Below are 11811 nucleotides of genomic sequence, written 5' to 3' on the forward strand. Positions count from 1 at the left end.
CTGTCGCCTATGTCTCTTTGCTTTTTTACACGTTGTTAATGCCTGCCACTATAGTAAAATCACACTTGATTCGAGTGAGTGCATTTGTTACCCCTCTGATATTTCAAAGGCAGCAGCACAGCCGGCTATGTACAGGTGTTTGCACAGACTCTACATCGGCAAATTGGTAGAAAATCATCGATGAAGACTATATACAGAAAGCTGCTTACATTTGCAATTAGAAAGTAAATGAACCAAAAAAAATTAATATATATTTGTTTTCACCCAGAAACGATCCCGGTTTCCTCATCTACGGACTGGCAAGCTGCATTTGGCTTTGGCTCTTCTAAACAGCAAGAGGACGACCTAGGTTTCGATCCCTTCGATATCACCCGCAAAGCCTTAGCAGACTTGATCGAGAAAGAACTTTCTGTCCAGGACCAGCCTGCGTTGTCCCCCACGTCTCTCCAAAACCCTTCTCCTCACACTACTGCCAAAGGGCCTGGGTCTGGCTTCCTCCACCCGACCGCAGTCACCAATGCCAACTCTATCTCTAGCACCTTTCCTGTCTTGCCACAGCGGTTCCCACCCTTTCAACACAGAGCAGTTTATAACTCGTTCAGTTTCCCGGGCCAGGCAGCACGGTATCCGTGGATGGCCTTTCCACGCAATAACATCATGCACTTGAACCACACAGCAAACCCGACGCCCAACAGTAACTTCATGGACTTGAGTCACCCTTCTCAACACAACACGGGCCTAGGAGGGATTCCCATTTCAGGTAGGTTTGCACCTAAGTCCTCAATTTACAGGGTGATGCTTTGGGACGTATCTGCTTTTTTTTTTTGTTTTGGTATTACTGGGCAGCGAGGACCCTTACGTAGATCATCGTCAAAGAGTCTCCACACACAAACCCAACAGATTTATCTTCTGGGTTGGATGTTCTCAAAGGCATCCGATGATTCTCATGCTCTTTATGTTTACGGCTTATTGCCCTTTCCTGAAGAAGGGAGAGCGCTGCCCAAATGTCGTGTGTTGGCAGCCCACCAAAAGAGTACTGCGCATGCGCCATGTGTTTTTTTCCCACAGAAAGGAGAGTAGTGCGCATGTGCCATGTGTGTGCTTCCCACGCAGGAGAGTAGTTTGCATGTGCCTTGTGTTTTTTCCTCATAGAAAGGAGTAGTACGCATGCGCCATGTGTTTTTCTTCCTCCATAGAAAGGAGAGCAGTGCGCATGCGCCATGTGTTTTCTTCCTATAGAAAGGAGAGTAGTGCGCATGCGCCATGTGTTTTCTTCCCACAGAAAGTAGTGCGCATGCTCCATGTGTTTTCTTCCCACATGTGTTTTCTTCCCACTGAAAGGAGAGTAGTGCGCATGCGCCATGTTTTCTTCCCACTGAAAGGAGAGTAGTGCGCATGCGCCATGTTTTCTTCCCACTGAAAGGAGAGTAGTGCGCATGCGCCATGTTTTCTTCCCACAGAAAGGAGAGTAGTGCGCATGCGCCATGTGTTTTCCCACAGAAAGAGTAGTGTGCATGCGCCGTGTGTGTTCTTCCCACGCAGGAGAGTAGTGCGCATGTGCCATGTGTTTTTTCCCCATAGAAAGGAGAGTAGTGCGCATGCGCCATGTGTTTTCTTCCCACAGAAAGGAGAGTAGTGCGCATGCGCCATGTTTTCCCACAGAAAGAGTAGTGTGCATGCGCCGTGTGTGTTCTTCCCACGCAGGAGAGTAGTGCGCATGTGCCATGTGTTTTTCCCCAGAGAAAGAAGAGTAGTGAGCATGCGCCATGTGTGTTCTTCCCACGCAGGAGAGTAGTGCACATGCGCCATGTGTTCCCCCCCCCCCCTATAGAAAGGAGAGCTGTGCACATGCGCCATGTGTTTTCTTCCCACAGAAAGGAGAGTAGTGCGCATGCGCCATGTGTTTTCCCACAGAAAGAGTAGTGTGCATGCGCCGTGTGTGTTCTTCCCACGCAGGAGAGTAGTGCGCATGTGCCATGTGTTTTTTCCCCATAGAAAGGAGAGTAGTGTGCATGCGCCATGTGTGTTCTTCCCACGCAGGAGAGTAGTACACATGCGCCATGTGTTCCCCCCCCTATAGAAAGGAGAGCTGTGCACATGCGCCATGTGTTTTCTTCCCACAGAAAGGAGAATAGTGCGCATGCTCCATGTGTTTTCTTCCCACGAAAGTAGTGCGCATGCTCCATGTGTTTTCTTCCCACAGAAAGGAGAGTAGTGCGCATGCGCCATGTTTTCTTCCCACAGAAAGGAGAGTAGTGCGCATGCGCCATGTTTTCTTCCCACTGAAAGGAGAGTAGTGCGCATGCGCCATGTTTTCTTCCCACAGAAAGGAGAGTAGTGCGCATGCGCCATGTGTTTTCCCACAGAAAGAGTAGTGTGCATGCGCCGTGTGTGTTCTTCCCACGCAGGAGAGTAGTGCGCATGTGCCATGTGTTTTTTCCCCATAGAAAGGAGAGTAGTGCGCATGTGCCATGTGTTTTTTCCCCATAGAAAGGAGAGTAGTGCGCATGCGCCATGTGTTTTCTTCCCACAGAAAGGAGAGTAGTGCGCATGCGCCATGTTTTCCCACAGAAAGAGTAGTGTGCATGCGCCGTGTGTGTTCTTCCCACGCAGGAGAGTAGTGCGCATGCGCCATGTGTTTTCCCCCCCTATAGAAAGGAGAGCTGTGCACATGCGCCATGTGTTTTCTTCCCACAGAAAGGAGAGTAGTGCGCATGCGCCATGTGTTTTCCCACAGAAAGAGTAGTGTGCATGCGCCGTGTGTGTTCTTCCCACGCAGGAGAGTAGTGCGCATGTGCCATGTGTTTTTTCCCCATAGAAAGGAGAGTAGTGTGCATGCGCCATGTGTGTTCTTCCCACGCAGGAGAGTAGTACACATGCGCCATGTGTCCCCCCCCCCCCCCTATAGAAAGGAGAGCTGTGCACATGCGCCATGTGTTTTCTTCCCACAGAAAGGAGAATAGTGCGCATGCTCCATGTGTTTTCTTCCCACAAAAGTAGTGCTCATGCTCCATGTGTTTTCTTCCCACATGTGTTTTCTTCCCACAGAAAGGAGAGTAGTGCGCATGCGCCATGTTTTCTTCCCACAGAAAGGAGAGTAGTGCGCATGCGCCATGTTTTCTTCCCACTGAAAGGAGAGTAGTGCGCATGCGCCATGTTTTCTTCCCACTGAAAGGAGAGTAGTGCGCATGCGCCATGTTTTCTTCCCACTGAAAGGAGAGTAGTGCGCATGCGCCATGTGTTTTCTTCCCACTGAAAGGAGAGTAGTGCGCATGCGCCATGTGTTTTCTTCCCACAGAAAGGAGAGTAGTGCGCATGCACCATGTGATGATTTTTTTTTTCCCACAGAAAAAGTAGTGCTCGTGTGTTTTACACCCAGCGCCTCTAACAGAAGGGAAGTCTTCAGTATGTGCCATGTGCTTCCATATAGTGCAGAGAATTGGACCTCCTACTGTGGCCTCATTTGATTAAAGCATCGGTTTATTTTCAGTTTTTGGGTGTTCTGACCTCCAGGGGACATCCACATTACTGAGAATGAAGAGGCTGCAATGTTTGGTCTCGCACTTTGTCCCTTTTTAACTTTCCCCTGCACAGTGCCGCCACCAGGCTGTGCAGGGAACTACAACCAGCCCCGTTCACTTCTGTAGGGCCATGCTGCAATTCCTTGGTCGGGAGCGGTGGCGGTTGTAGCGCTAAACCAGCACGGAGTCCCCTTCATTCTTATGATCAGATCCCCCTGCCTATCATTAGTGAATGGAGTACCCCTTTAAGGAAAGACTACTTCCTCATTAGTTAATAAACTTTTAAGTTTCCCTTCTCCTGGTCTTCACCTCCTTAGTGGCAGTGACCTATGAAGGTCCAACAACCATTCTTCCTACGTTGAGTATTTTTCTGCTTTGAGTGGAAGGCCGTGTACATTAAGGTTTTTGTACATGACCGTTTACCGTTGTCCTTATTTTCTGTAATGGAGAGCTGGATCATCGTATGTATTTGATTTAGTGTCCGCTATATATTGTACATTTAAAGGATTATTCTCAGGTTGTGTTTAGCAGCTCACGGCTTTCCAGTCCCTTCACTTTCTGGTGGGGGTGGGCACTCCTCCTTGATTGACAGTTTTGGTTCAGTAGTTTTGTCGTCTTACTGCTGAACTCTTTAATGATCTGTCAATGGGGATTTTGAACAAGCTGAGAAAGTGAGAGCAGTGATTTTGAGAACTGCTCTGGAAACTGCAGTGGGGGTGGGACTGATTGCTGCTCACCTCCCTCGCAGCTCCTGACCTGTTCACTGTTGTATAGACTTTTTAATAACACTTCAGCCTTGAATATAACTACTGCGCACACTCGGCCAGGCTTTGGAAGCAAAACTCTTTGGAAGTAAGCTGTACACTATGTAAGATAAAAGCTCTCAGCAGAAAAATAACCGCAGACATAAAAAACAAGTCATTTTGTTAGCCATTTTTTTATGCTGACTAACTAAATCAATATCATAACTTGAGAAATACTCCTTTTAAAGATGGTGTAGCTGCCGAGACTGAATGAGGCTGTGTGAACGGAGCAGTAGTGAGCATGTGCAATCATCACCTCTACAAACCATGAATGCAGTAGTGGTCACACAAGCTCATTACCGCTTCAGGAGCCCTTTGTCTGGATTGGTGGAGTCAGCAGAGCGTTGCTGACTTTCCTGCCCTCTGCTCCTCATCACTCGGTGACCCCGCTCACTAACTTTACACTTCATGGCTGAGTTGCTGCGGTTCCTGAGGTTGGAAGAAGATTTAGGAAAGAAGAAATTGTCAGGAATAGACTTACCCCGGTGACTCCTATTACAGGACCGCGCTGGTATCAGTGAGCTCTGCACCACCGACCACTCTGGCACATGTTAGTAAGGGCAGACGGCAGGGCGGGGGGCCAGATATTAAACACTGGAATGGGAGGTGGAGTGGAGTGGGGGGGGGGGGGTCCGGACGTTGTACACTGGGGAGTGGAGGGGGGGGCGGACATTGTACACTGGGGAGTGGAGGGGGGGGGCGGACATTGTACACTGTGGAGTGGAGGGGGGCGGGGCGGGGACGTTGTACCCTGGGGAGTGGAGGGGGGGGCGGACATTGTACACTGTGGAGTGGAGGGGGGGGGCGGGGACGTTGTACACTGTGGAGTGGAGGGGGGGGGCGGGGACGTTGTACCCTGGGGAGTGGAGGGGGGGGGGGGCGGACATTGTACACTGTGGAGTGGAGGGGGGGGGGCGGGGACGTTGTACCCTGGGGAGTGGAGGGGGGGGGGGCGGACATTGTACACTGGGGAGTGGAGGGGGGGGGCGGACATTGTACACTGTGGAGTGGAGTGGGGGGGGGGGCGGGGACGTTGTACCCTGGGGAGTGGAGTGTGTGGGGGGGGGCGGGGACGTTGTACACTGGGGAGTGGAGTGGAGGGGGGGGGGCGGGGACGTTGTACCCTGGGGAGTGGAGGGGGGGGGGGCGGACATTGTACACTGGGGAGTGGAGGGGGGGGCGGACATTGTACACTGTGGAGTGGAGTGGGGGGGGGCGGGGACGTTGTACACTGGGGAGTGGAGTGTGTGGGGGGGGGCGGGGACGTTGTACACTGGGGAGTGGAGTGTGGGGGGGGCGAACGTTGTACACTGGGGAGTGGAGTGTGGGGGGGGGCGAACGTTGTACACTGGGGAGTGGAGTGTGGGGGGGGGGCGCACGCTGTACACTGGGGAGTGGAGTGTGGGGGGGGGCGCACGCTGTACACTGGGGAGTGGAGTGTGGGGGGGCGCACGCTGTACACTGGGGAGTGGAGTGTGGGGGGGCGCACGCTGTACACTGGGGAGTGGAGTGTGGGGGGCGCACGCTGTACACTGGGGAGTGGAGTGTGGGGGGGCGCACGCTGTACACTGGGGAGTGGAGTGTGGGGGGGCGCACGCTGTACACTGGGGAGTGGAGTGTGGGGGGCGCACGCTGTACACTGGGGAGTGGAGTGTGGGGGGGGCGGACGTTGTACACTGGGGAGTGGGGACCAGGGGGGGGGGTGGCCGAATGAAAAAATGGAAGTCTGTGTTTTAAGACAAGGGGCCCGATACTTCTCTCTATATAGTGTTTGTTGTATACGGGACAACCCCCTTAGGTACTTTCATTACAGAATTTTTTTTCTAAATGTTGCTTTAACACTAGCGACAGAAATGACTTGAATAAATCGTATGTGGAGAACTTTTTGTTACCTTTTTATGCGTCTTCAGTTACTCCTCATTGGACTTAATAGTTTTGAGTGCAATAAGTTTAGTATCTTTTTTTTTTTTTTCTAATTTGTTTTTCATTTTATTGTACTGTATTGTAAATTTCTACCCCACCTGCCACCCCCCCCCCCCCAAAAAAAAAAAAAAAAAAAAAAGGACTGACATCAAAACTATTTGGATTGATAAGGAGTCGTTACGTTTTTGAAGTCGCTCATTTGAGAGGAGGACAAAGAGCTGACTGGAAAAGGCATTTGCGTAATGTTTGTGTGCTGAAGGTGAACTGCAGAGAAAAGCCTTCAGGTTGGGAATCTCTGGACATTGAGAATGAATTCAGGAATAAATGTGGAGTATGCTTCTTTGTAAAACACAATTATGTAGTCCAGAATTTTTTTTCTTTTTTTTTTTGTGTTGTAGTAATAATAAAAATAAAAATTAAGTCGTTATTTTCAAAATCTGATCACCCCTAAAAGTGTGCAAAAATTAATTGTGAGCTTATCAACGGTATGGTATTTTGCTAAATCAAGGGGTTGACTAATGTATTTCTCTAGGATTTTTTTTTTTTTATTATGGTGGTTTTAACCTAATCAAACCAACCTTACACAACATAAAAATGTTTTCTATAACTTTTATATTAAAGAGGACCTTGCACCAAGTTTTTCATGGTGGACACACGTTGTAATAGTGGCTGCAGAGCGGTATAAAACGTGGCTTTTATTTTTCAGTTTCGTATCTGTTGCGAAGATATTGGCATTCAGAGTATTGGCACATAATGAGTTAACTTTTTTTTTTGAAGTCCAAGTGGGTAGTTTTTTTCAGTGGGGTGGGCGTGTACTTATTCTACCTGTATGAGTTGCCCAATCATAAGCAGGCAGCTACACATGGGAGAAAGAACACGCCCCCATCATAGCTTAGGTTTCTCAGTGTGTGAGATGGAAGGATTGAACTCTGATCTCCTTGTCTCACCTCCTGCTCAGCATCGGGCACAGATGACTAACACCATTCAGATGCAGTCCATGTGTAGATGTGACACATTGCAAACCCCTCTATCAGCTCTGCTAGCCTGTCCCTGACACGTCGACCGGCGGTTTGTCTCCGTGAGAAAAATGCAAACAGTCTGAAAAAGGACCTGTCCGATCGACATCTTTCCCGACAATCCGATGGCTTGCTCCCCCATACACATTACTGTTGGCCGAACTCAGATATCAGCAGATTCAGACGACCGTTCCCTACACATCAACATTGTATAAATTTTAGTTATTTTTTCACTGTAGGGCGTGTACTTCTTCTCCATCTATGAGCTGCCCAATCATAAGCAGGCAGCAGCACAGTTGAGAAAGAACACACCCCCATCATAGCTTAGAGCAGGTTTCTCATTGTGTGAGATGTAAGGATACAGCTCTGATCTACTGGTCTAACCTCCTGCATGATTAGACAATGTTGGGTATAGAGCACAGATGCCTCACACTATTCATATAATGTCGATGTGGGGGAAAGGACAGCACAACTTAAGGCCCCCATACACATTAGACTAATGTCAGCTGGTTCAGCCGACTGCCTAATGTGTATGGGGGAGCAAGCCGACTGATCGGACATGACCGACCAACCACTTTCCCAATGATTTCTGACTGTCGATCTCATTGTTCTCCCAGAGATAGGTTGAAGTTTCAGGGGCGGTCTACCAGGGCTGACAGTGCTATGAAATGAGGAGAGCTGATAAAAGGGTTTGGAATGTGACACAGCTATACATCGATCTTCTCTAAAATGTCTTAGTCACCTGTGCCCAATACCCAGCACTGTCTAATCATACAGGAGGTGAGACCAGGAGATCAGAGCTGTATCTTTACATCTTACATCACATACTGAGAAACCTAAGCTATGATGGGGGCGTGTTCTTTCTCCACTGTGTTCCTGCCTGCTTATGATTGGGCAGCTCGTACAGGGAGAAGTAGTACACACCCCCCTAGTGAAAAGTTAACACCTACTTGGATTTAACTTTTTTTTTTTTTTAACTCATGTGCCAATACTTTCTTTATCTCTGCAAAGGAGAGGCGAAATTAATAAAAAATAAAAAATCCACTCTTACATTGTGTCCACCACGAAATATTTAGTGAAGGCTTCTTTTTAACCATAAATATATATTTTTATTAATGTCTAGTGATTTACGAATAAAATATAAAAAAAAAAATTGCACCAAATTTTAATTGTTAATTTTAATACTAACGATATTGATTTTAATTTCTACATATTTAGAGATTACTTTTTATACAGTTATTGAAGCCGTATAAAGTTCCCCTTTATTCAAAATCCAATCTTAAAATAACACTTGGATTTGATATTAAAATTAGAAATTAAAAAAAAAAAAGAAAAATAAATTTTACTTTTAATCTTTAAGCAGAAAATTCTAACAACAACTTTTTTTTTTTTTATATATTTTTGTTTTATTTTTTTATTTTATTTTTGAATAAATCTCCCAGACCACAGCAATTCAATAGAGAGTATAAATGTGAAGGAATGGCAGGACGGGCTAAGGGCGCTTCTGCCCAACATAAACATCAACTTTGGTGGGCTGCAAAATGCTTCTTCCCCTCCAAACGCCACCCACAGTGCACCAACGTCCAACCATGCCACACCTAACAGCCTGAACTGGGACTGCCCGAGCAGCTGGATGGATCCCGCCATAATCACAGGTAACCGTTTCTTCCTCCTTCATTGACATCTCATCCGAACTGCCCAGGCGGGAGGACATGACGGCCGCATACTCCGCCATCTGCAACCCCCACCCCCGTTATATGTTGTGAATGGTCGGCAGCCGCGAGCAGATAGAACTCTCCGGGTTCGGCTGCATTCGTTTTATGTCGATCTTCCTCCAGCGCAAAAGATGCATTTTATTTTAACTACTTTCACAGATTTTTTTTTTTTTTTTTTTTTTTTTAAACCTAAAAATGTTGATAATTTCCTTTAAAAAATAAAAGTGGGGTGTGGGCAAAATTATTTGGACTCTCAAACCATACTCCACATTTGTTCAGTAGAATGAAAGGATTGCTTGTATGATATATTTTTTTTTGTAATTTTTTTTTTTTTATTATTATTTAAATGTTCGTAGAACCTTGATATAATGGTCAGAATACATTATCCGCTTTCTGGTGTTAAGTAACACCTTTGTATTACAAATCCTCTCCATTTTCTAGACTTCTGCTTGCTTGTCGGTGAATTAGAACACTCTTTTTTTTTTTTTTTTCCCCCATTCACGTCCTGCACTCAGCCGCACAGTTATATCAAGTCTAGACAATGCTCTCAAATCTTTCTGCTGGTTTGTTACAACGTTATCGGTCTGGACTCACAGAGCATTGTCTAAACTGGTTTACAAGTGTAAAATCCCAGGCCAGACCTATAAAGAGGATTTGTCACTTATTCAAGAAATTGAGTTAACTACCTTGTAAAAAAAAATCCCCCGAGCTCCACAGATTCTGTCACTTTTTTCGGTTTTGTTCTGCGTCATTCTATTGCAGAGATATTAACATTTGTTTAGTCTGGAGCGCACTATGTGAAATCTCTACTTGCTTGAGCTTTTCTTCAGTCTTCTCTGGGGGGGCGTGCCCTTTCACTCCTCTTTCCCAGATTCTGCCTATCACTTCCAACTGTTAGATCAGCTGCCGAGCTGTGATTGGGCCACATCTGGGAAGGAGGAGTAAAAACGCAAGGTCCCGAAGAAGACTGAAGAAACTCCCACCTGGACTTGAAAGCAGAGATTTCACATAGTGCGCTCCAGAAGAAACAAATGTGAATATCTCTGCAATGGAGCGACCCAGAGCAAAACGGAAAAGAGCGTCAGAATCGGGGGAGCTTGGGAATTTTTAGAATGTATTTAACTTTTTTTTTTTTTTTTTTTTTTTTCAAAGCTAGCAGTGAGTTCTCTTTAACAGACAATACAGTCTACTTTTAGTTTAGGGACAAAGGGCAGAAAAATCTATTGTAGAATTGTATTTACTCACCTTACTACTTCCCATGGCTCGGTAATATTTTGGTGCCATAAAGTTGTTGTGTTTTTTTTTTTTTTTTACCAGCCATGGTCTGGCATTTGCATTTCTTAGCTTGTTAGAGAAGACTGCAGTTTGGGAAAGAGGAAATGTGTAAAGTTCAGACGAAAAGCTAATAATACGCCGGATAGTTATAGGCTGTGTTCACACAACCTCCACGTGAACACAGCCTAAAACGGCATTCTAGAGTCTTAACTGGTCCTTCACTCAAAGGAAAGCCTTATTTGAAGTTGTGTTGTATATAAAACATATCTTTTGGCGCCTGTAGTGTCTATACCGGAGGAAGAAGGCGGCTTTAGGCTGTCCACCTGACATTAAATTTGTTTTTTAATGAAAATATGGTCTAAAAAAAAAAAAAAAAAAAAAAAATTGCCTAAATTTTTCTCCAATAATTACTGTAAAATTGGCCAAATATGAAAATTTCTTTCTAAGTTTTTTTTGTATTTTATTTTTTCTTCATCTAGGTATCCCATCATCCACCGGAAATGGTTTAGAACCTCTGCAAGATGACAATCCGCCACACTGGTTAAAATCACTACAAGCCCTGACAGAGATGGACGGCCCCAGCAGCTCTATACCTCCCCACCACCCCCATAACAATCTTTTCAGCACACAGATCCCCCTTCACAGAGCAAACTGGAGCCCCTACCCTCCCCCGACAAACCCTGCCAGTTTCCACTCCCCACCCCCAGGCTTTCAGACAGCCTTCAGACCCCCAAACAAAACCCCCACAGATCTACTACAGAGCTCAGCCCTGGACCGCCATTGAAAATTTCAAGGGACAGTTTAGAAAATTTTGGGAAATTCTTCCCCCTCCCCCAACCCTCAACTACCCAATATCAAAAAAAATAATCAAATCCTCAGTGTTTCCTTCTCATACAGTCCTTCTCTGGAATTCTCAAGAATCTTGGAAGGGGGAGGTGGGCTCCACCGGACCCCCCCACTCCCTCTCACGCATTTCCGAAAATTAACAGCCGACGATCTGAGATTTCGCCATTCGCTGCAGTTCATTTGATAAAGAGATTTGTTTTATTCACATCTCGAATGCACCAACGAGTTTCCTGAACCACGAAAAGAGAGAGAGATAAGGGAAAAGAGAAAAAAAATAAGACTTAGAAAACAAAAAAATATATATTTTTTTTTGCAAATCCGGGCGATCACTGGTCTGCTGCATGAAATGATGATTTTTTTTTTTCCTAATAAAATAAATAAAAGCTTAATATAAAATGTGATTTAACAGCAGAAATTAATCGTAAGACGTAAAATTAGGGAGAGTAGAAACCCTAACCTGATCCGTATATATAAGATAATGGGGAAAGCACCACGAAAACGGAATGAAATGTGATAATTTTTGGACCTTTTTGTTTTATGAAATGTGATAATTTTTGGACACTTTTTTTCTTTTTTTTTCTCCTTTTAAAGTATACCATTTCATGCTTTATTTTTCTTCAGGACCAAAGGGGGGCTGGATTTACACAATATATATATTTTCTCGCCCCTCTAGCGTTTGATGAGGGTTAAGGCAAAATTAACAAATTTGGCA

General features: G+C 45.8%; 1 protein-coding gene across 9 annotated transcripts in view; it reads left to right on the top strand.

Annotated features, from left to right (window-relative positions):
- The window catches only part of CNOT4 (CCR4-NOT transcription complex subunit 4), a 35860-nt gene extending 24352 nt beyond the window's left edge, over positions 1-11508 (top strand). For 6 of the 9 annotated variants that reach the window (XM_073650196.1, XM_073650198.1, XM_073650201.1 and 3 more), the window contains 3 exons: positions 269-760; positions 8706-8918; positions 10733-11508. In XM_073650196.1, coding sequence (XP_073506297.1) covers positions 269-760; positions 8706-8918; positions 10733-11037 — 1010 coding nt within the window. In that variant the 3' untranslated portion in view covers positions 11038-11508. The remainder of the gene's footprint in view (positions 1-268; positions 761-8705; positions 8919-10732) is intronic. The other 3 variants (XM_073650200.1, XM_073650203.1, XM_073650204.1) reach the window with 1 other exon arrangement.
- The last annotated feature ends 303 nt before the right edge of the window (positions 11509-11811 follow it).

Source organism: Phyllobates terribilis, unplaced genomic scaffold, assembly GCF_046119375.1.
Source record: "Phyllobates terribilis strain yellow unplaced genomic scaffold, ASM4611937v1 Scaffold_10__3_contigs__length_209671492, whole genome shotgun sequence".
NCBI lineage: Eukaryota > Metazoa > Chordata > Amphibia > Anura > Dendrobatidae > Phyllobates > Phyllobates terribilis.